This window comes from Bidens hawaiensis, unplaced genomic scaffold (assembly GCF_021521415.1).
Source record: "Bidens hawaiensis isolate Kalapana, Puna unplaced genomic scaffold, B.hawaiensis_p1.1 tig00001236_1, whole genome shotgun sequence".
NCBI lineage: Eukaryota > Viridiplantae > Streptophyta > Magnoliopsida > Asterales > Asteraceae > Bidens > Bidens hawaiensis.
Window position 1 is genome coordinate 1,315,410 of NW_027491070.1, and position 21,765 is coordinate 1,337,174.

The window sequence follows — 21,765 nt, forward strand, 5'->3', positions numbered from 1 at the left end:
TACAACAAGGTGATAATTTTAAGTTTATTTTGAATGATAGTATTAGAATGAGTTTATAACATAAAGAATAAGTTATTAATAACTAATCGAGGATTTGTGAAAGCTCACATAACATTCTTGAGAGCAACAAATTCGTGAACCAACTCTTCGCATGTTATCCTCTCTAATATTCCGTTTTTGATAGCTATCATTACCAACTCATTAAGTTTTTCTTGGGGTATTGTGGATTCAAAATAAGATTCCGATAACTATAATTTCGAAAAACCCCTTTATGCAGATGTTACCGTGACTGCCAGTGTTCGAAGTTGACTTTGTTATCATTCAATCAGCTCATTCATTTCTTATGTTTTCTTTGTTTAACTTTTGTTGATTAATTAAAAGTAATGAGCATTTTTCAATTTTAATAAAAGTAGGTCTAAAATGTGTGTGAGTATTATAAAATAGTGGGATTATATAGGTATTATATATATATAACGTCGGAAATTTTTTTAAAAAAATTGTGGCTCCGTAAAAAAATGCCCCAACTAGGCGCCCACATGACAGACCCTTAAAGTCGGACATGATCTATTGTCTCTCAACCCAAAATAAATAAATGCCCATTTAGTTTAAAGTTTAGCATAATAATTCTTACAACTATAAAGTATATAGATTAAACGGGTCATCTCGTAAATCTTTACTATCAACTCAACCTAAGTTATTTAGCTAAACGTGTTTATAAGTTATAACAATCCAAACATCCAAACAAATGCAATATAAAAAAAAAGCTAGATATCATCCAATTCCATGCAAGCAAAAGTATAAAACCCTAAATCTCAACAAACTCGTGCTATACTAACTTGTACCTTACGCATTAAACCTTGTACACCATCGACATATTATCACAAAACTTACCATTATACCCCTGATACCCACCGGAAATACTCACTTATCTCCACCCCAATTCCACCGTGATTTGCTTCACAGTCGTCCACAATTTCGCTCCGGCGACTGCTTTCGGTACTGACCCACCTTCCCGAACCACGATCCAAGTAATCACGCAACCAGTTACGACTCCCACCTGCCAATGGTTCATCCTTGTCATCGGAGAAGGATACCCGGTGAGTCGACTCCACCGGAATATCATAACTCTCGTCCATAACGTACTCAACCGAGCCAAACGAATACGACCGGTCCGATACGGACAAATCTTGTCTAGGGTTAATAGTTCCAATCTCAACCCGGAAACTATTGCTCGGGCTGTTGTTGGGGACAGTTTCGTTTATAATATCATCCGCTTGTTCGGTAAGGCTTAAACCCGAGCGGCAGAGTGGGCATGTTTGGTTACATTTAAGCCATGCATCAATGCATTCTACGTGGAATGCATGGAAGCATGGAAGCCTTTTGAGACTGTCTTTAGCTTCAAATTTCGACAAACAAACCGCGCAATCGAGTTGTTTGTTTGTTCCGGTTATTGAAGAGAAAGTGAATACTGGTAGCCAGTCGAGTTGTTGTGCATTGTTGTTGGGTATTGATATTATGTGATGATGCATGTGTTGTTGGTTTCGGTGTTCGGAAACGACGTCGTTAGGGGCCTTGTTTCGACAGAATAAGCAGATAAAGGCGGAAACGATGATGACGGACAAGAGAACGATCATTGTTATGGTTAATAATGGGTTGCTATGGTTTGAACCGGTGTCGTTTGTTGCGGTACCGGTGGTATAGTACATGTGAGGAATGGTGGTGTTGGTGGTGGTTTCGAAGGCGAATAGTGGCGGCGAAGGAGGTCCGGTATCCATAGTTTGGTGGTGGTGGTGTGGTGGATGTATGGGGGGACTTATTTACCTAAGTAAAAGATGGTTGAGTATATATTTTGAGAAATTTATTTACATAAATAGTTTGTTAAAAAATATTTATTAAAATTAGTATATTTTGTAAGTTTGTGTTATATATAGATATTATTAGTGTCTTTATTAATTACCAGAACCATCAATGATCGATATAGATTACCTTGTTTTTTAAGTTTTCCTTTCTTATTAAAACTCATTGACATCTCATTGTATGTACGTAGGATTGTTTACTGGTTCGTGGCTTGCTTGAAAAACGCTTGAATTTAAACGAGTCGGCTTGGCTCGTGGTTTGATCTTGGCCTGGCTAGTGGCTCGTCTTGTATAGATTGAAAACTAAATTTTAATATGTAGTGAAAATAATAGCCTATCAAAATAAGGGGAAAAAAGTAAAAATATAATACATATATTATGCTACTTGAGTTTTAAAAACATTATAAACCAAAAACAATTACAAAAATAAAACACATATATATATATATAATGTTATAATTTTTGTAGTTATAAATTTTACATAACTTGTTCAAAACTATATTTTTGTTGTTTATATATCAATATATCTGTAAAAAAAATTAACAAGCTCGAGCTTGGTTTTTCAGCTCGATAAGGTTAACAAGCCAAGCTCAAGCCAACTCGTTTAAGTTTGAGCTCGAGCTCGCTCTGGCTCAGCTTGATTACAACCCTAATCGTATTACATATAACCAATGGATAATATACGATTATTCTCTCATTAATTATCTTCTCATATTCTTGCTAGTAGGTAATTTCTTACAAAAACATGTTATCAGCAAGAACTACTTTAAGAGGTGAAGAGGATAAAAATTAAGTTGTATTTGTTCTTGTTTCAATATCCCAACATAATCCTTAATGTAATTCATACAATATATAGGATTGTGTTAGAGATTTGTTTTTGCCTGACCATAAGTAATCAGTTGTGACAAAACTAATGGCATGTGCATCATTAGTAATCCTGTTTTCTTTGTAATCAATAATCCGTCATAAAATAAGAATATGATCTTGTCTTATTTAACCCTTTAACTCTTCCTACCTTCGTTGCCATCTCTCGAAATGGCTCCGCAACTAAAAAAATAATAATAATATTCTAAAGTATATTCCATTATACCAGGATAAATATTGCACAAGATAATGAAATATAAATGTGATGAATATATTGATGAAATTTTACTTTTTAAGTGCTCTAAAGTATACATAAAAATGCAATTAACATATACATGAGTGTTTGTTATATACAATTTGCAAGTTAAAGCCGGGGGACAGTAAAATGGTAACATGAACAAATACTGAACATTAGCATTCTAGTTGGAATGCTACAAGCCGAAAACTACTCATGTTTATCTTACTTTTAAATTTAACATAAGGTTTTTAGTGGAGATTCAAGTTTGATAAGGTTGTCTGTTCGAATCCTGAGCTCATCTAGGTTTTCGTTCGATCACCGCTTGTTGAGTTATGCTTTTGTGGTTGCACGACGGCTGTCAAGTGATAACCGGTGGTATGGTTTTCCAGGGAAGTGCCTACGCCAAACTCTGAAACCAGCGTGAGACGGGTTAAGATAACATAGTCTGCCAGAGTGAGACAACGAACCTATCCAAATTTGAGAAATACGATAGCCTAATACACAAGAAAATTTACTTTTAAAAAGAAGGTATATATTAGCAACTAGGTTAGTTACCCGTGTAGCACACGGGTTAAAATAAATAAATTTAATTAAATAATAACACAATGTGAAATACAAAAAAAAAATATATATGTTCAACAATATAAAGATATATTATATGGTAGAATAAAATACACAATATAGAAATAAAAGTTGTTAAAAAAATCATAAATCTCTAACTATTGTTTTGTCGCAATATATGTAGCTTTACTTTCTTTATCAAAATTTATTAATTTTACTATTTCTGCTTTTAACTCTAGACAAAGCAACACATAATTGACCACAAGCTAAAATAAATTGTCTAAAAAACAAATCAACCATCTATAATGATTGACCTTATTTTTTATTAATCTTCATGGCAAAACAAAAATAAAGTGAAAATTTCATTCTTTGTATGATTTCGGCTTCTATAGCACATTTATCATATTTTATTTTCATATGTAGTTTAGTTTCATTGCATAGACCAATTTTCTAGTTAATATTTTAAGCAACATCACTTCAACATTGACTTTTATGACTAACCTATGACTTGACTAACTTAAATTTTGAGGTCATTTAAAACATAAGGAAACTAATACTTTTTTGTAACGTATCATTTTATGTCTGATATATACCACCTAAAGAATGGTAATATATTTCATCTTCCGGAAATACGGATATCAAACATTTGTTAATTTCTTGAACAACCTCATATAATGGTGCACGTAAAACTCGTTCACTAAAGAAATCTATATTTTTGAAATATTCAATAACAGAAAGATAAAAAAAGTCAAATTTTCATCTGATTAATGTCTAACATTTGTATTCCAAAGCTAAGAAGTTGTTTTATCCACCTGAAAAATCAAAACATGTAGTCTAGTGTTTATATTTTTGTGAACATTTAAGATGATGAACTTAACATAAATGACGAGTTGATTAAACAATCAATTAAAAAAGAGGTTGTAAATGGTTACTTTTTAAACCAACCCGTGGACCGAAACTCATTCTTATCATAAGCTGTTTGACTTGGACCATGGTTGATACTTTAACCAGTTAAAGAAACTCGCTCTTTTAATTAACATATACACTAAAAATACATCATTAGTGAATTTGTCTTTTAAGGGTCTTTAAAATTTTTTTAAACTTAATAAACAATCATATATATATATATATATATACATATATATATATATATATATATATATATATTTAATAAGTTAAAGTTTATTGAAATTTTAAATATGAATTATTCTTGCCTTTTTCGTCCAATAATATTATTTCTTATAAAATCTTAATATTAACTATTATAATAGATTTAAAACCTTAATTTTTGCAATCATATTACTTATATTAATAACTAATACAATATATTTATATAAAACAAAATAACATATTTGCCGGTATTTAGTTTTTTAAATAAGAAAAAAATTATTAAAAAGAGAAAATGAAATTTTAAAAAGAAAAAAATGAAATACAAATTATTAATAAGAAAGAGAAATGTATTTAATATGAGAGAGAGGAGAGAAAAATTTATAAGGAATATTTTGGTGATTACAAGTGACATTAGAAAGCTTTATTTATTATATAGTATCGATTTCCTACTTTTCACCTTCCATAAAACTCTCGGTAGATATTTTTTCTTATAAATTTAGGAAACGATTATCAATTATATATTGTGTTTTTTTTTTAGTATTTTGTGTTATGTGGTTTTAAATTAAGAGTTTCCTATCTATGTAACAACTCAATCTTTACAACCTACGTCCCATTCATCCGATCCGCTTGATTTGTTTGTTTGTGTTTTGTGAAAACATAATAATGTCTGCCTATGTCTTTAGATGATTTGTTGGTTCAAATCTTTGTAAGACTACCACCCAAATCCATCATCCGGTTTCGATCACTCTCCAAATACCGGCGATCTCGTCTTCTTAGCCCCGAATTCCTCCACCTTCACCGCCTTCAATGCTCTAAAAACCCTCCAAAGGTACTCGCCAGACATGGGATTGCTGGATTGTACAACCATAGAGTCATCTATACATTGCACTCAGGTGACCGGTTGCCAACAGATCTAGAATCTGGGTTCGTTGGCATGCTCAGAGTTGAGTTCCCCTATAGCCAACATATGGATTCAGTTATTGGTTCTTATAACGGAATTCTGTGTCTGTATGATCATGGTAAGGGAATTATAAGTCTATGGAACTTTTCAATCAGACGCAAACTAATCGTGCCACGTCATCCTCCTTTGAATTCAGGTACCTATACAGAGTTAGATTAGGATTTGGTTTTGACCCGATCATTGATGATTACAACATTGTGGCTATATGTTACAAAGGATACACATTACAAGAAAACCGTACACTTATATACTCCTTGAAAACAGACTCGTGGAGTGCAATCCCCTCCCCGTCTACTCGGCTTTCTTATACTCGTGTAAAGCCGAAGGCATGTTTTTTCAATGGAATATTGCATTGGGTGGTTTGTGGTACTTCAACCATAGGCACTAGTTGTTTTATATTGACATTCAATTTGAGCAGTCGAGTATTTGGCTACATTTTGTTGCCTAAATCTTGGAACGTCGAGCAGGTAACCACCATAAATGGTTGTCTAGCAGTGGTTCATCCGGAATATAATAACTTTTCGAAAGATGATTATAGCTGGATTCGGGTGATGAAAGAGTATGGTAATATTGAATCTTTGTCTCCACTTTCTAAAGTGAAAAGAGTTTCATATAAACGGATGACAGTTTTCCAACCCATCATTAATGGTGATATATTGGCATACTTCCGTGCCAAAGGTTCAAAAGTTTTTAACACTCAAACAAAGCTTACAAAGTTTTTCAGATTTGGACCTGGTTGCTACAGAGTTGAGATGGACACATATGTTGAAAGCCTCGAACTGGTTGACAAAAAACGGGCAATAAATTGTGGGAAAACCTTATACTCTTGGAAGAAATAAGTTCATTGTGAATGATTTTACTATTTTTCTAGTTTTTTGAAAGTCTTGTTTTGATATAAGATGTTTAACTAAATTTTTTGCACTGTTAATCATGGTTGCTTATAAGTGAAGAAGCTGAAATAAACAAGAATTAAACTCTATTGTTACAAAGAACGATTTAGGAAATTAGAACTATACACGGTTTTCAAAAATCTTTTAAAATTCTGAGATATAAATAAAAATAAAGCTACCTCAGCTCATACACGATTTAGGAAATTAGAACTATACACGGTTTCAAAAATCTTGCAGATACTTGGGGCTCGGTTCTGGTACACGGACACTTTTGGTTTCTTAGATCCGGATGTCGTGGACCTTTTGAACAGGGTTCAGTAAGTTGTGCATAGTAACGTATCGGCCCATAAGAACTGAAACTTTATTTTTAGTAGGATTGGGTTTGCTATCCATAAGGGGGTTGCGGCGCAGCTTGTTGCCCGCTTACCTGTCACCTCATTGTAAATCGTTTGGATGTTTCTATAGGATACCAACAAGTATAGTATAGGTTGTATAGCTGCTTTTCTGCTTTGTTTGGAACCAACACTAATGTAAATGTTCCTGTCTCTTTAAGTTTAACGGTTAATTGTAAAATAACAAAAAAACAGAAAGAATATTGACTTGGTAAGACACATGAAATAGTGTTTGACATATGTATGAAATGTTCAGACTCAAAAGCTTTTTAAAGTCTATACCGGTCAATCATATAAGCTTATACGAGTCGTATATGTCTATCTTGTATAGGCCAGTCTATATGGATAGTATAGCATATACAAAGTGTATGTGTACAACATATTTTTTTGTTTGTCTTTTTATAAGATCTTGCTTTTAATTAATTAAACTTCTATTAGAAAAACACAAAAAAAAATTATGCCTATACGACTCTTATAAGGGTTATATGAATTGTATAGACCTATATTGCTCGTATAGGCCCTATACGAAGCACAAAAACACACAACACTAACTTACACACACACACTGATGATCTTCGACAAAAGTTGTTCGAATGATACCCATATAGATCTATATGAGTCGGATTATCGACCTTTTTTAACCGTATGCATTTTCTTTGTCTGTTGATTGTGTACATCAATTCTTAAAAGCAAGTTCCATATTTGATGTATAAATTGTCTCATTCTAACAGACCCTAAGTTCATGCATGGGATTGTGAAGACCAGCGGCGTACCCAGTTAAGAAGGAGGAGGTAGTCCGTAGCCGCCCACCTTTATTTTTATTAGTATTATAGAGACGCAAAATTCCAAATCACCTCACATAAAACTTTGCAGTCACCCGTTAAACTTTTAAAACCGGCCCATAAGAAAAAACAAATTAGAAATTATTAATTCTTAAACATAAATTTAATATAAGCACTAATTAATTATCAATATAACTTATAGTTACCAATATCCATGTTAAAATCATTTTGACTTAGGTCCTTAACCAATTTTGTGAAGTACGACTCCTGACTCTAGTAATCAGTTTTGACAAATCTAGTGGCATGAACATTTATCTCTTTATCTCATATCATAGCGCATCATCATTTAATTTAATCTTGTTTTCTTCGTAATCAAAATTAATCCATCATACAAAATATATTAAAATAATGGAATATGAATGTGATAAATGCATGATATTGTTGAAACTATTGCTAGATTTTTCTTCTTATTATTTTAAGAGATGATTACCTTTTTAATTTAGAATTTTATTAATAAGTTATGTTATTTGGTTTTAAATTAAGAGAGGATTCTTCTTCTATTTCAAATAGAAGTTTCCTAGTTGTAATCATTTACGTGATCAGTCTCTATATATATATATATATATATTCATAACATACTCATTAGTCTACAACCCAAACCATTCACTAATAATGTCTGGCTGCTATAATGTCTGTGATGATTTGTTGGTTCAAATCTTCGAAAGGCTTCCACCCAAATCCATCATCCGGTTTCGATCACTCTCCAAATACTGGCATTCTCGTTTTCTTAGCCCCGAATTCCTCCACATTCACCGCCTTCGAAGCTCTAAAAACCCTCCAAAAGTCATCATCACACACGTGATTGTTGATGGAAAAAAACACGAGTATAAAGACATTTATACATTACACTCGCGGGACCAGTTGCCGTTAGACCCTGATTCTAGGTTACGCGACATACCTGGAGTTGAATTCCCCTATCATCTACATCCGTTGATGGGTTCGGTTATTGGTTCTTGTAATGGAATTTTGTGCCTCTACAATAATAAAAGTATAACTCTATGGAACTTTTCAATCAGGCGCAAACTAATCGTGTCATGTGATCCTTCTTTGAAACCAAGTACATTTATTAGGTTAGCATTAGGATTTGGTTTTGACTCGATCACTGATGATTACAACATTGTGTCTGTATCTTACGATTTAAGAGCCGCAATTATTTACTCCTTGAAAACAGACTCGTGGAGTGAGATCCCTTCCCCGTCTACTCGGTTTTTTATTGCTTATGTAGAGTTGAAGGCATGCTTTTTCAATGGAATATTGCATTGGGTGGGTAGAGGTTGGTCACCAACACACACGAGGTGGCCTTATTTTATATTGACATTCGATTTGAGCAGTCATGTTTTTGGTTACATTTAGTTGCCTGAATATCGGGTAATAAAACAGGTAACCACCATAAATGGTTGTCTAGCAGTGGTTTCTTCGGGTTATGACCAGTTTATGAAAAAAACTTTGAGTTGGATTCGGGTGATGAAAGAGTATGGTAACATTGAATCTTGGTCTGCACTTTTTGAACTGAAAAGAGAGCCATTTGATGAGATCAAAGTTTTCCAACCTATCATTAATGGTGATATACTGGCATACTATGGTAAAGGGTCAAAAGTTTATAACATTCAAACAAAGTTTACAAAATGTTTGGAATTTGGACCTAATTCTATCGAAGTTGAGATGGATCCATATGTTGAAAGCCTTGAATTGGTCGACAAAGAACGCGCGACAACTTGTGGGAAATCGAAAAACTGTATTCACTTGGACCGAAAAAGAATAATTTCATCGCGAATCTCATCTGCTTTCGGAGTTAGGTTTTACTATTTTTCTAGTCTTTTAAATGTCATATTTTAATATAAGATGATGATGATTTAAACTTTGGTTTATCTTTTGATTTGACTTTGTTGATTGTGTTTATCTTTTCAAGCAGTTGATTATTTTCTAGGATTTAGGCTAGTTTATATTGTTTGTTTTGTGAACGGAGAACTTGGTTGATTATTATTATTATTATTTTTTATTATTAAAGAATTTCTTGATTTTGATCTTTCAATATTGAATTCTTGATCTAACATGATTGCTAAGAAAAACTACGTCAACCGGTATCAGAGAATTCAGTATTGTAAGATCAAAGCCAAGAATGATAGACAAAGTAAGAAATAAGATAAACATAAAAATTGCATCATGACCAAATAAATTGTTAGTTCGAACCCGAAGCTACTTGTATCCATGAAACGGAACCCAGAATCACCAAACTGAACCGTTCCAATTCGGTTACTGGTTACTCCTTTAGTGGTTTTGGGTATACCCAAATTTTTTTTATGTGCTTTATACCCTTATATTATTAGTGTGGCACGCTCAATCGTTTAGTATTTATCACTCTTCGATTGACATTCTACCTATTTCACGTTCTCTAGCTATTCTACTTCTAAGTTATAATTGCTTATTTATTCTACTGATTGGTTTCAAGTTAATTCGACTTTACAAGTGTTGTTCGATCGATTATGCAGATGAAGATTATAATGTTGCTTTAATTCTAAGAATTATGTGTTTAAATTATGTTGGATTATCATTTGCCTATTTAAGTTGCAAGCGGAAGAACACCCCTAAATTCATCATTACTACTATTATTACTATTAATTTTTATTTTTGGAACAATAATTTTCTTGTGTTTAGACTATCACATCTTCCAAATTATAAAGCCCCGCTCTATATTTTTCACCATTGTGTTATACGTGACACTAACTAGATTCCTAGTAGAATAGAAAGGGACAACAAGATGCCTCATTCAAGCGAAAATCAGATTTCTAGAACCAACTGAAATCATACACAAAAGAAACGACCACCACCACTCACCAACAAAAGAATTAATATCTTTAAATATAAATTAACTAGTTTTTATCCTCGTATTACGGGAGTTATTTTATATTATTTGTTTCTAATATTTATTTATTTCTTGAATTATTATATTTTTTATTGTATAAAAGTTAATAATATACTTATGGTTTGATGATAAATTGTTTCACAAATAAATGAGATGTTATAACCCGGTTTAAAAGCTATATGAGTTTGATGAGACTAAAGACTCGTTTATTTTTTTTACTACAATTTGGTTTTTTAATTATAAATAGTATATATCTTTTTTTAAATAAATCATATATTAATTTTTAGTATATCCATACTTTATAGGATTATTATATCAAATATTTGGTGAGATGTAGTTTTTAATTTAATGAGATGTTATAACCCGTTTAAAAAATATATGGATTTGATAAGATCCATACCCGTGAATTCGGGTCAAATGCATAAGAAACATCCATTTAAAAATCAAGCAAATCTGGTGACTCAAAAAACGGAATGAGCAACCACATTGCGACACCTAAGATTTTTGAGTTTTCATTTATATATATTATTATTATAGATAGATAAGTTCAAATATGAACGGTCTTGCATTTAATATTTAATATCATTCCATTCCAATTTGATTCACATTCCATTGCCTAAAGATTCATTATCATTATTACTTAAAAATAAAAATAAAAGTCATATCACCGTTCAACGTTAACATCAAAAAAAGATAAAAATAATTCTAATAAAAAAACATGTTAAAAATTTTAATTTAATAAAATATTAAAAGCTGAGTGGCTTAAGTAAAACAGTTTTTAAACTTGAGTGTCATAATTGAAACCGTTGTAAAACTTGTTACAATTATATGAAATTGCCTCTTGCTAAAATAAGCAATCCCAGACACCTTAGAAATTTCTTGTTAATGTTCGTTCATTTATTAATCAAGCAAACGTAAATAAACCACCGCCGCGAACGAGGGTCCATACTTGTAACCATCACCAAACCCCGGACCTTTATTGTATAACCAAACCATCTTCTCAAATAGAGATGTGATATATGATAAGATAATAATAATAATAATAATAATAACAATAGCTTCTTACAATCACTAGCAGAAACAATATCAATGGCTGGGATTACTACTGCAACTACCAGCAGCTGCTCAATTCCACCATTCAAACCACCAATCACTCTCTCACACCTCCAATCAAAACCCTACCTTCACTTTCCGACCACTTTCACCTTCAACACCTGCCGCATCACCTGCCGTTACGGCGGCGGCGGAGGCTATTCACGGCAGGGTGATAATAGACGGCAGAATCAGAACTCCGATGACGATCCAGCACTAGATGTCTCACGTGTCAAGTACGTGTTCAGTTTTATCAAATTTAATACATTTTAATTGTTGTTGATTATGAAAATGGAACCCTAGTTTTAGTAGAGGTGCCTTAATTGGGGGTTATTGTAGTTTATTTGTGAAGTGATTAGAGGATGTGATTTCTAGGTTACTGATGGTTTAGGAATTAGGAAATGTGATCGGTCAAATTTTCGTCAACGGTGGTCGAATCGGGCTAAATTGGTATACTTTTTGGAAGTATTTGTAAAATTATTAAAAGTTCATTTTTACATGTAAAAAACTCATTTTTACACGTATAGAAGTCTTTTTAGGTCACAGATGGTTTAGGAATTAGAAAATGCGATGTAATTTATAATAACCGGTCAAATTTTGGTCAACTTCGGTTGAAATCGGTCAAAATTAGTAAAATTTGATTGAAGAATTCGAAAAATTATTCGGTTAATAAGTTAAAAAAATTATATATGAAATGTTGAAAAAATTGGTGTGTGTGTGTGTTTGTGTAGATATAGGGGTGACTTTAAAGGGAATCACAAAAAACTGGGAGCCGGTTCGCCGACAACCATGTTTTTATTTGTAAAGAAATATTAAAGCTCTTTTTTACATGTAGAAAACTCTTTTTTACATAATATATATGTTTTTATTTTTGGTTTTTGCATATAAACACATATTAGAAGTATTTTTTAGGTAACAGATGATTTAGGAGTTAGGAATTGTGATGTAATTTATAATAATCAGTCAAATTTTGGTCAACGTTGGTTGAAATCGGTCAAAATTGGTAAGCTTTTTTGAAGTATTTGAAAATTTGTGCTTGTTGATTCAATCCGGTTAATTAGTTTGAAAGATATATAAAAATTTTGAAAAGATTGGTGTGTGTGTATAGGGGTGAATTATTAAAAGTTAAATATAAAAGTCATAAAAAATCAGGGAATGAGAACCATGTGTTTTATGTCTTTTACATGTATAAAATTATTAATTAAAAGTTCATTTTTACATATAAGATACTAATTTTACATAATATTTTTATGGCTTTTTTTTGTTTAAACACCTTCGACATGTGTTTATTTGCAAAATCTTTAAAAAAACGTATGTAGAAATATATCTGTGTAAGTTTCAAAATTATCCGATTAGTCCTGATTAATCATTAGTCGCCTAGTCAGTACCCTACGGCCTGACTAGCTTGTAGAGAGTTTTACAACACGGTATATAATTTAATATTTGCGCTGTTTTGGTACATTTTGATTGTTCAAAATAGGTCAAGTACTGTGAGGCTTATTGATGAAGAACAAAACATGGTGAGTGTTCTGCATCATCTTCTTCTTACATCTGTGTTCTTTCTATCTATGTCGAATCTGATTCGATTGTTTTATTAGGTTGGTGTGGTATCCAAAAGTGCTGCCATTCAGATGGCTGAAGATGCCGTGCTTGATCTGGTATGTACCGGTTGCATTTGAATTTGTTATTAATCCCATACATTCAGTTTTTGACTCTTGTAGTTGCTTCATCTTTTTTGCTTGAGGATATGGTTTTCAGCTGTTCAATCCTGACATATAGTAACATATATTATATTATGTTATTTATCTTTGTAGTTTATAGTCTCTCCCGACGCAGATCCTCCTGTTGTCAAGTTGATGGACTACAAGTAAGTTACATCTCCTTTAAAGTTTCTTTGTTAAATGGAATGATGTCGTGTAATTCTTGGTTATTTCAAGGTGTGCACGGTTCGGTTTGGGTCAGTTTTGGGTTAAAACCGAAACTTTGGTTTTTGAACACCTTTTGGTTTTGCCATTTGAGTTGAAATTGTGGGCCGAGAAAAAATATTTGGCCTAAAATAATGAATTTATGCCTAAATTATTATGTTAATCAATAACTAATTGGTAATTTACATTTTGGCCAAAATATTTGAGTTACATAATTTTAAAAAAGTTGTACATTAATATAGAATTTCGCTTCGCTTTTTTTCCGGCTCTTATTACATGCAAAACCAAAACTGAGCCGTCGGTTTTTGTTTTGGTTTGTTTTTTATGGTTTCGGATTGAATTTTCTGTTTCATGCACACCCCTAATATTTGTCATATAAAGTTTTTAATTTTTTTTAATGGTTTTGACTATAAGTTCTTCAAATTTCACAGAAAATATAAATATGAGCAACAAAAGAAGAAAAAAGATCAGCAGAAGAAAAATGCTGGTGAATGCCTCTTATTTCTTTGTTTAGAAAAATTTTCAGTTCTTTTGATCAACCTTATAGTAAGAAGTATACTGACCAAAGTATGAAATTTGATGCCAGCTCATCGTATGGTTCAAAAGGAGCTTAAAATGGGGTAAGAAACTTTAGTTGACGTTTTATATATTTACTCATTTAACAATTACAATCCAATGACATTTACTGGCAGTTACAACATCGACGTGCATGATTACACCGTGCGTTTGAAAGCTGCTCAGAGGTTTCTAAAAGATGGTGACAAGGTACTTATAAGTTATAAACCGTTGTATATAATCATTATTTGATTGCTTTTAATATGCCCTTTTTGGTTATCTTTCAGGTTAAACTAATAGTAAGCTTGAAGGGACGTGAAAACGAGTTCAAAAACAATGCTATTGAGCTTATGCAACGTTTCCGTGGTGACGTAGGCGAGGTAGGTCATATGCTTTCCAGTTTCTACTATTTTTATTTTGGCACAGGATATTTGGACACCATGGTAGATATAGGTTTATACGGGTCGTATAGGGACAACTTTTTTCAGAGATCGTTAGTTTGTGTGCCTTGTATAGTCCCATACGAGCAGTATAGGTCTATACGACTTATATAAGATATGTATGAGTTGTTTAGGCACAATTCCCTTTTTTCAAATTAAATTTTGCGATTTTTTTTATTAAAAGTTTAATTAATTACAAATGGTATCTTATAGATTTTTATTTTTAAAAAAAATTCAAATAAAAAAGTAGTGCCTATACGCTTCGTATAGGCCTATACGAGACAGACCTGTACGACTCGTATAGGCCTATATGACCAGTATTGACTGCAAAAAGCGTCGAGCTTGAACTTTCGTACAAATGTCGAACACACAATGTCTATATGGGTCGTATAGGCTTATTCGATTCGTATACTAACATCCTTTTTTTTTAATTCCATGTGTCTGACAAGGTCAACATTCTTTCTGTTTTCTGTGATTTTACAGTTGGCCGTTGAGGAGAGCAAAAACTATAAAGACAGGAACATGACAATGGTGTTGGTTCCAAACAAAGCTGCTATACAAAAAGAAGCACCAAAGAAGAAAGAGAAGTCAACCGGAACCGAAACCGAGACCCAAGTATCTGTAAGTGTATGAGCTGAGGTAGCTTTATTTTTATTTATTTATCAGAATTTGAACAGATTTTTGAAGCCATGTATAGTTCTAATGTCCTAAATCTTTCTTTGTAACAATAGTTTAATTCTTGTTTATTGCAGCTTCTTCACTTAGCAACCATAATAAATAGTGTAAAATTTAGTTCAACATCTTATATAAAAACAGGACTTTCAAAAAACTAGAAAAATAGTAAAACCATACATTCACGATGAACTTATTTTTTCCAAGAGTAGACTGTTTTCCCACAATTTGTTGCCCGTTTGTTGTCAGCCAGTTCGAGGCTTTCAACATATGTTTGCATCTCAACTTTGCAACAACCAGGTCCAAATTCCAAAGATTTTGTGAACTTTGTTCGAGTATTATAAACTCTTGACCATAAACCGTGGGTTGCCAGTATATCACCATTAATCATGGGTTGGAAAACTGTCATCCTATAAATCTTTTCCAGTTTAAAAACTATAGACCAAGATTCAATGTTACCATACTCTTTCATCACCTGAATCCAACTATAACTTTTTTTCATAAACGGGTCATAAGCCGAATAAACCACTGCTAGACAACCATTTATGGCGGTTACCTGTTCTATTACCCGATATTCAGGCAACCAAATGTAACCAAAAACATGACTGCTCAAATTGAATGTCAATATAAAGTTAGTCCAGCCCTCGCATGCTGTTATATTACCTTTACCCGCCCAATGCAATATTCCATTGAAAAAGCATGCACTCACCACCGTCTTTACATTATAAGTATTAGAAATCCGAGCAGAGGGTGGAGGGATCGCACTCCACGAGTCTGTTTTCAAGGAGTACATAAATGCATTGTTATTGTAAGTTATGGCCACAATGTTGTAATCATTGGCGATGGGGTCAAAACCAAATCCTAATTTTAAATTAACACTATCTAATTTCAAAGGAGGATGACGTGGGACGATTAGTTTGCGCCTGAACGAAAAGTTCCATAGAGTTATACTTGTATTATTGTGCAGGCATATAATTCCATTACAAGAACCAATAACCGAACTCCTCAACGAATATATATAATAGGGGAATTCAACTCCGGGTATGCCGACAAACCCAGAATCTGGGTCTAACGGCAACTGGTCCCGCGAGTGTAGTGTATATATGTCTCTATCGTGTTTTTCACCACCAATGATGTGTCTGATGATGACTTTTGGAGGGTTTTTAAAAGATCGAAGGCGGTGAAGGTGGAGGAATTCGGGGCTAAGAAGACGAGATCGCCAGTATTTGGAGAGTGATCGAAACCGAATGATGGATTTGGGTGGGAGCCTTTCGAAGATTTGAACAAACAAATCATCACAGACAGAGACATACATTGTGTGCTGGCAACTAATTCACAAAACGCAGAATTAATGAATGGTTTGGGTTGTAGATGAATGAGTCTGTTATGAATATAATATATAGACTGATAGGAAACTCTTATTTGAAATAGAAGAAGAATCCTCTCTTTATTTAAAACCAAATAACATAAAATATTAATAAAATTCTAAATTGAAAAGATAATCGTTTCTTAAATTAAGCTAAGAAGATTTATTATGAATGAGTTTTATTGACAACTTTAAAACAACATAATATATATTGAAGTATTTTATGACGCATAAATATAAAAGTATGATAAACATTAGTTGTTGAAGTATTAATTCCAACTATTTTCAATAATTTTATTCATGCTATGCACCAATGTTTTAAAAATCGGTATTTTACTTGTATCGGATTTAGCTAAAAAATGGTACAAACGATTTAATCGGGTTATTCTAGGAGGTTCAACCGGCTGAATAGTTTATCTTATAATTTTTTTAAAATGCAACTTCAGTAAAAAAAAATAACCTAAAAGTAAATGATTACATAACAAAAAATAATCCAAAAGTTAATTCATTATAAAAATAATACAAACGCACTCAATTTAAAAAAATAATCCTAAAGTTTACACGTTTAAATGTTAAATGTTAGGTTAAAAGTAATTTCGAAAAAATATGGGTCGCAAATATCAGAAATATTTCGGAATTAAAACCGGTTCGCTGGTAAAAACCAATACTTTTGAAAAAACCGGCGGTACGATGTTCTAACAAACCGGCCAAAAATACCGGACTCAAAATACCGGCTTGTTATGTGAAATCCGGTTAACCGGCCGGCTTGAACCGATTTTTAAAACACTGCTATGCACCGCCATTTTATTCTCCTGGATTTAACTCACATCTTAAATATATATAGACAAAATGGCAAAAGACGTCATTTATGTTTGCACGGTTTTTCAATGGACGTCCTTTGCCAAACTTAATGACAGAAAACATCTTAAATATATATAAACAAAACATTTAAAAGTCTTATGGTTGCTACCCACATTATCTTAAACCATCAGATTGTTTTATTTATTTATTTATTTGTAAATAAAGGTTTCTCAAGCATTTGAACCAAATTCACAGCCATGAGTCTCACCCAACCCAGATAGCCCTTAAACGAGTTATAACATCTAATTAAATTAAAAGTTAATCACACCAGATATTTGATATGAAAGTTTTATAACATCTTTTAAACCGGATAATAACATCAAATTAATTTGTGAAACACTTTCATCATCAAACCCTAAATATATTATTAACCTCCTTACAATAAATAAATTTAAAATCTAAAAAAATATATAAATATTAAAAACGTATAATGTAAAACAAACCACCGTAATACGGAGGATAAAAGCTAGTTTTGTATATGACAAACGTTTATGTATCAATGAAATAAGACCATCCGTAATGGAGCTTTTTGCGCAATGTTTTGGGCCAAAACGCCGGGGCACACCGCCCCCTCCGGCATTTTGGGTATTTTTTTCCCAACGGTTTATACAAAACGCTTGAATGGCACGAATTTCAAGCATATTTGACCGTTAATTTTGCTGAACAACTGATGGGTATTGAACAAGATCCAGATCCGCCCGTCGCACAGTCGATTACATGCCGGATCCGTCGAAAAAGATCTAGATCCTCCGTCATCGTACAGTCGATTACATGCCTGATCCGTCGTACAAGATCCAGATCCGCCGCCGTCATACGTGTTGAGGTGATGTGGAGGTGATTTGGCTAAGATCCGCCATAATCGGAGGAGATGTGGAGGTGAGGTAGAGCTAGGGTTTTGGTGTTGTTAGAAGGAAAGTGATTGTCATTTTTGTATTTTATTATTTTGGTTGTTGATATGATTGAAACCTTCATATGTTTGAGGTTATGGATTATACTCGGTTATAGGTTTTGCTTATATCTATCGTCCTTCTATTAATTGTACAAGCCTACCACGTTGGTTAAGTATTTATTATTTTATTCACCGTAAATGAATTATTATTTAAAAAAACAAAAAAAAATTAGTAGTCACTAAGCGCCACGTGGCGCATAACGCCTGGGGGTGGAGAGTTATGACTACACCATGTTTTTGTAAAAAGCCATAACTCTGACTGGGCGTCACGTTGCAGATAACGCACAGGGATAGGGCTTTATAACTACACCAATGATCTAAAAGGCATGTGCTACTTATGTATACAATGTGACGTCACGTTACGAGTTGTATGCCAAACTAAAATGGTCATACGAGCTGTTTGACTTTGTCAATAACCACCACCTTTATGCCGGTATAATACATCATACTAATTAAGGGCGTTGATGTGTTAGAATCCCGTAAGATCGTCTTTTGCTTGCCATGACTAGTATGACCATACATCCGGTATAGAGTGTGTCACGTTTGTGTTTTCTTAACTTGCCTTAGCAAAAATGGCTTTTGAGAATCAGTAGCTTTATATCACATCATTAGCATAACTATCTCCTTTTCCTCTCTATTTACCCTCTGTGGCATCATGACTATATGTACCAAACACATGCATGTGAACTAGTCGGAGATATCAAAGGTACTTTTTTGTTTCTCCGTTGATGGCCAGGGACCCCATTAAAATATATTTATGACAATTATATTTGACACAAATTAGGATTAAGATATGTATGAGTTGTTTAGGCACAATCCCCCCCCCCCCCTAAATTTTGCGATTTTTTTGTTTAAGTTTAATTAATTACAAATGGTATCTTATAAATTTTTTATTTTAAACAATATTCAAATAAAAAAGTTGTGCATGTACGCTTTGTATAGGCCTATATGAGATAGACATATACGACTGGTATAGGCCTATATGACCAGTATTGACTGCAAAAAGCTTCGAGCTTGAATTCTCGTACAAATGTCGGACACACAATGTTTATGCGGGTCGTATAGGCTTATACGATCGCATACTAACATCCTTTTTTTTATTTAGTCTAACTGGTCAACATTCTTTCTGTTTTATGTGATTTTACAGTTGGCCGTTGAGGAGAGCAAAATTATAAAGACAGGAACATGACAATGGTGTTGGTTCCAAACAAAGTTGCTATACAAAAAGAAGCACCAAAGAAGAAAGAGAAGTCAACCGGAACCAAAACTGAGACCCAAGTATCTGCAAGTGTATGAGTTGAGATAGCTTTATTTTTATTTATTTCTCAGAAATTTAACAGATTTTTGAAGCCATGTATAGTTCTGATGTCCTAAATCTTTCTTTGTAGCAATAGAGTTTAATTCTTGTTTATTTCAGCTTCTTCACTTAGCAACCATAATAAATAGTGTAAAATTTAGTTCAACCTCCTATATTAAAACATACAGGACTTTCAAAAAACTAGAAAAATAGTAAAACCATGCATTCGCGATGAACTTATTTTTTCCAAGAGTAGACTGTTTTCCCACATTTTGTTGCCCGTTTGTTGTCAGCCAGTTCGAGGCTTTCAACATACGTTTCCATCTCAACTTTGCAACAACCAGGTCCAAATTCCAAAGATTTTCTAAACCCTGTTTGAATGTTATAAACGTTTGACCCTTCACCGTAGTATGCCAGTATATCACTATTATTGATGGGTTGGAAAACTTTGATCTCATCAAATGGCTTTCTTTTCATTTTAAAAGGTGCAGACCAAGATTCAATGTTACCATTCGCTTTCATCACATGAATCCAACTATAACTTTTTTTCATAGACTGGTCATAAACCGAAGAAGCCACTACTAGACAACCATTTATGGTGGTTACCTGTTCTATTACCCGACATTCAGGCAACCAAATGTAAAGAAAAACACGACTGCTCAAATTGAATGTCAATATAAGATTAGTCCAGCTCTCGTGTGCTGTTGAATTACCTTTGCCCACCCAATGCAATATTCCATTGAAAAAGCATGCCTTCGACGTTATAGAAGAATAAGAAACCCGAACAGACGGGGAAGGGATCACACTCCACGAGTCTGTTTTCAAGGAGTAAATAAACGCACCACTATTGTAAGATACAGCCACAATGTTGTAGTCATCAGTGATCGAGTCAAAACCAAATCCTAATGCTAAACTACTACCATAGGTACTTGATTTCAAAGGGGAATGAAGTGGGACGATTAGTTTGCGCCTGACTAACAAGTTCCATAGAGTTATACTTGTATTATTGTGCACACACAGAATTCCATTACAAGAACCAATAACCGAACTCCTCAACGGATATAGATAATAGGGGAATTCAACTCCGGGTATGCCGACAAACCTAGAATATGGGTTTAACGGCAACTTGTCCTGCGAGTGTAACGTATAGATGTCTCTGTCGTGTATTTCACCACCAATGATGTGTCTGATGATGACTTTTGGAGGGTTTTTAGAAGATCGAAGGCGGTGAAGGTGGAGGAATTCGGGGCTAAGAAGACGAGATCGCCAGTATTTGGAGAGTGATCGAAACCGGATGATGGATTTGGGTGGGAGCCTTTCGAAGATTTGAACCAACAAATCATCACAGACATAGCCAGACATTGTGTGGTGGCATGGCAACTAATTCACAAAACGCAGAAGAATTGATGAATGGTTTGGGTAGTAGATGAATGAGTCTGTTATGAATATAATATATAGACTGATAGGAAACTCGTATTTGAAATAGAAGAAGAATCCTCTCTTTATTTAAAACCAAATAACATAAAATATTAATAAAATTTTAAATTAAAAGATAATCGTTTCTTAAATTAAGCTAAGATTAATCTACCTAGAGTTTCATTGACAACTTTAAAACAACATAATATATATTTTATGATGGGTTCGATTAAACGTACCCATTTGTGTACTTGTCACATATACCCCTCCCCTGGCTTTTAATTTATTTAATAATTTTATTTCATATATTACTATCCTTTAATATTTTTTGTAATTTTGATCATAAGAGTAATATTGATTATTTTTTGTAAAGGTTTTTTTCCCCTCTCTTTTTGTATTTATTATTCTTTATGATAATAATAATAATAATATTTATTATCATAATAAAATATATTTAAAGAAATAATGATATAATCTCTTTATAAAAAGATAAAACGATTTGTATATTTTTATCTTATTATATGTCCCCAGCCCGAAAAAAAAACTTTTGAATATATTTTGTGAGGTTCGGATGTATTAGATTATTGTCACATTAGAAAAGAACCGACTTGTTGA

At 33.0% G+C, this 21,765-nt stretch overlaps 6 protein-coding genes across 6 annotated transcripts; 3 read left to right on the forward strand and 3 right to left on the reverse strand.

Moving 5' to 3' along the window:
• Positions 1-806: 806 nt before the first annotated feature.
• LOC143566178 (E3 ubiquitin-protein ligase ATL4-like) lies at positions 807-1,775 on the reverse strand. The gene has a single exon (XM_077052941.1). The coding sequence runs from the start codon at positions 1,773-1,775 to the stop codon at positions 894-896; it is 882 nt and encodes a 293-aa protein (XP_076909056.1). The 3' UTR covers positions 807-893.
• Positions 1,776-5,667: 3,892 nt separating this feature from the next.
• LOC143566186 (F-box/kelch-repeat protein At3g06240-like) lies at positions 5,668-6,429 on the forward strand. The gene has a single exon (XM_077052948.1). The coding sequence runs from the start codon at positions 5,668-5,670 to the stop codon at positions 6,427-6,429; it is 762 nt and encodes a 253-aa protein (XP_076909063.1).
• Positions 6,430-8,326: 1,897 nt separating this feature from the next.
• Positions 8,327-9,630, forward strand: LOC143566196 (F-box/kelch-repeat protein At2g43270-like). The gene is made up of 3 exons (XM_077052956.1): positions 8,327-8,977; positions 9,095-9,449; positions 9,557-9,630. Exons 1-3 carry the CDS (start codon positions 8,327-8,329, stop codon positions 9,628-9,630), a joined length of 1,080 nt encoding a protein of 359 aa, XP_076909071.1.
• Positions 9,631-11,623: 1,993 nt separating this feature from the next.
• Positions 11,624-15,334, forward strand: LOC143567288 (translation initiation factor IF3-2, chloroplastic-like). The gene is made up of 9 exons (XM_077053750.1): positions 11,624-11,905; positions 13,150-13,189; positions 13,268-13,327; positions 13,484-13,536; positions 14,026-14,081; positions 14,181-14,214; positions 14,287-14,359; positions 14,437-14,529; positions 15,073-15,334. Exons 1-9 carry the CDS (start codon positions 11,667-11,669, stop codon positions 15,220-15,222), a joined length of 798 nt encoding a protein of 265 aa, XP_076909865.1. The 5' UTR covers positions 11,624-11,666; the 3' UTR covers positions 15,223-15,334.
• Positions 15,335-15,454: 120 nt separating this feature from the next.
• On the reverse strand, positions 15,455-16,576 carry LOC143566206 (F-box/kelch-repeat protein At3g06240-like). Its single transcript, XM_077052963.1, has one exon. It carries the CDS (start codon positions 16,574-16,576, stop codon positions 15,455-15,457), a length of 1,122 nt encoding a protein of 373 aa, XP_076909078.1.
• A 3,395-nt stretch (positions 16,577-19,971) lies between these two features.
• On the reverse strand, positions 19,972-21,096 carry LOC143566215 (F-box/kelch-repeat protein At3g06240-like). Its single transcript, XM_077052968.1, has one exon. The coding sequence runs from the start codon at positions 21,094-21,096 to the stop codon at positions 19,972-19,974; it is 1,125 nt and encodes a 374-aa protein (XP_076909083.1).
• Positions 21,097-21,765: the final 669 nt, after the last annotated feature.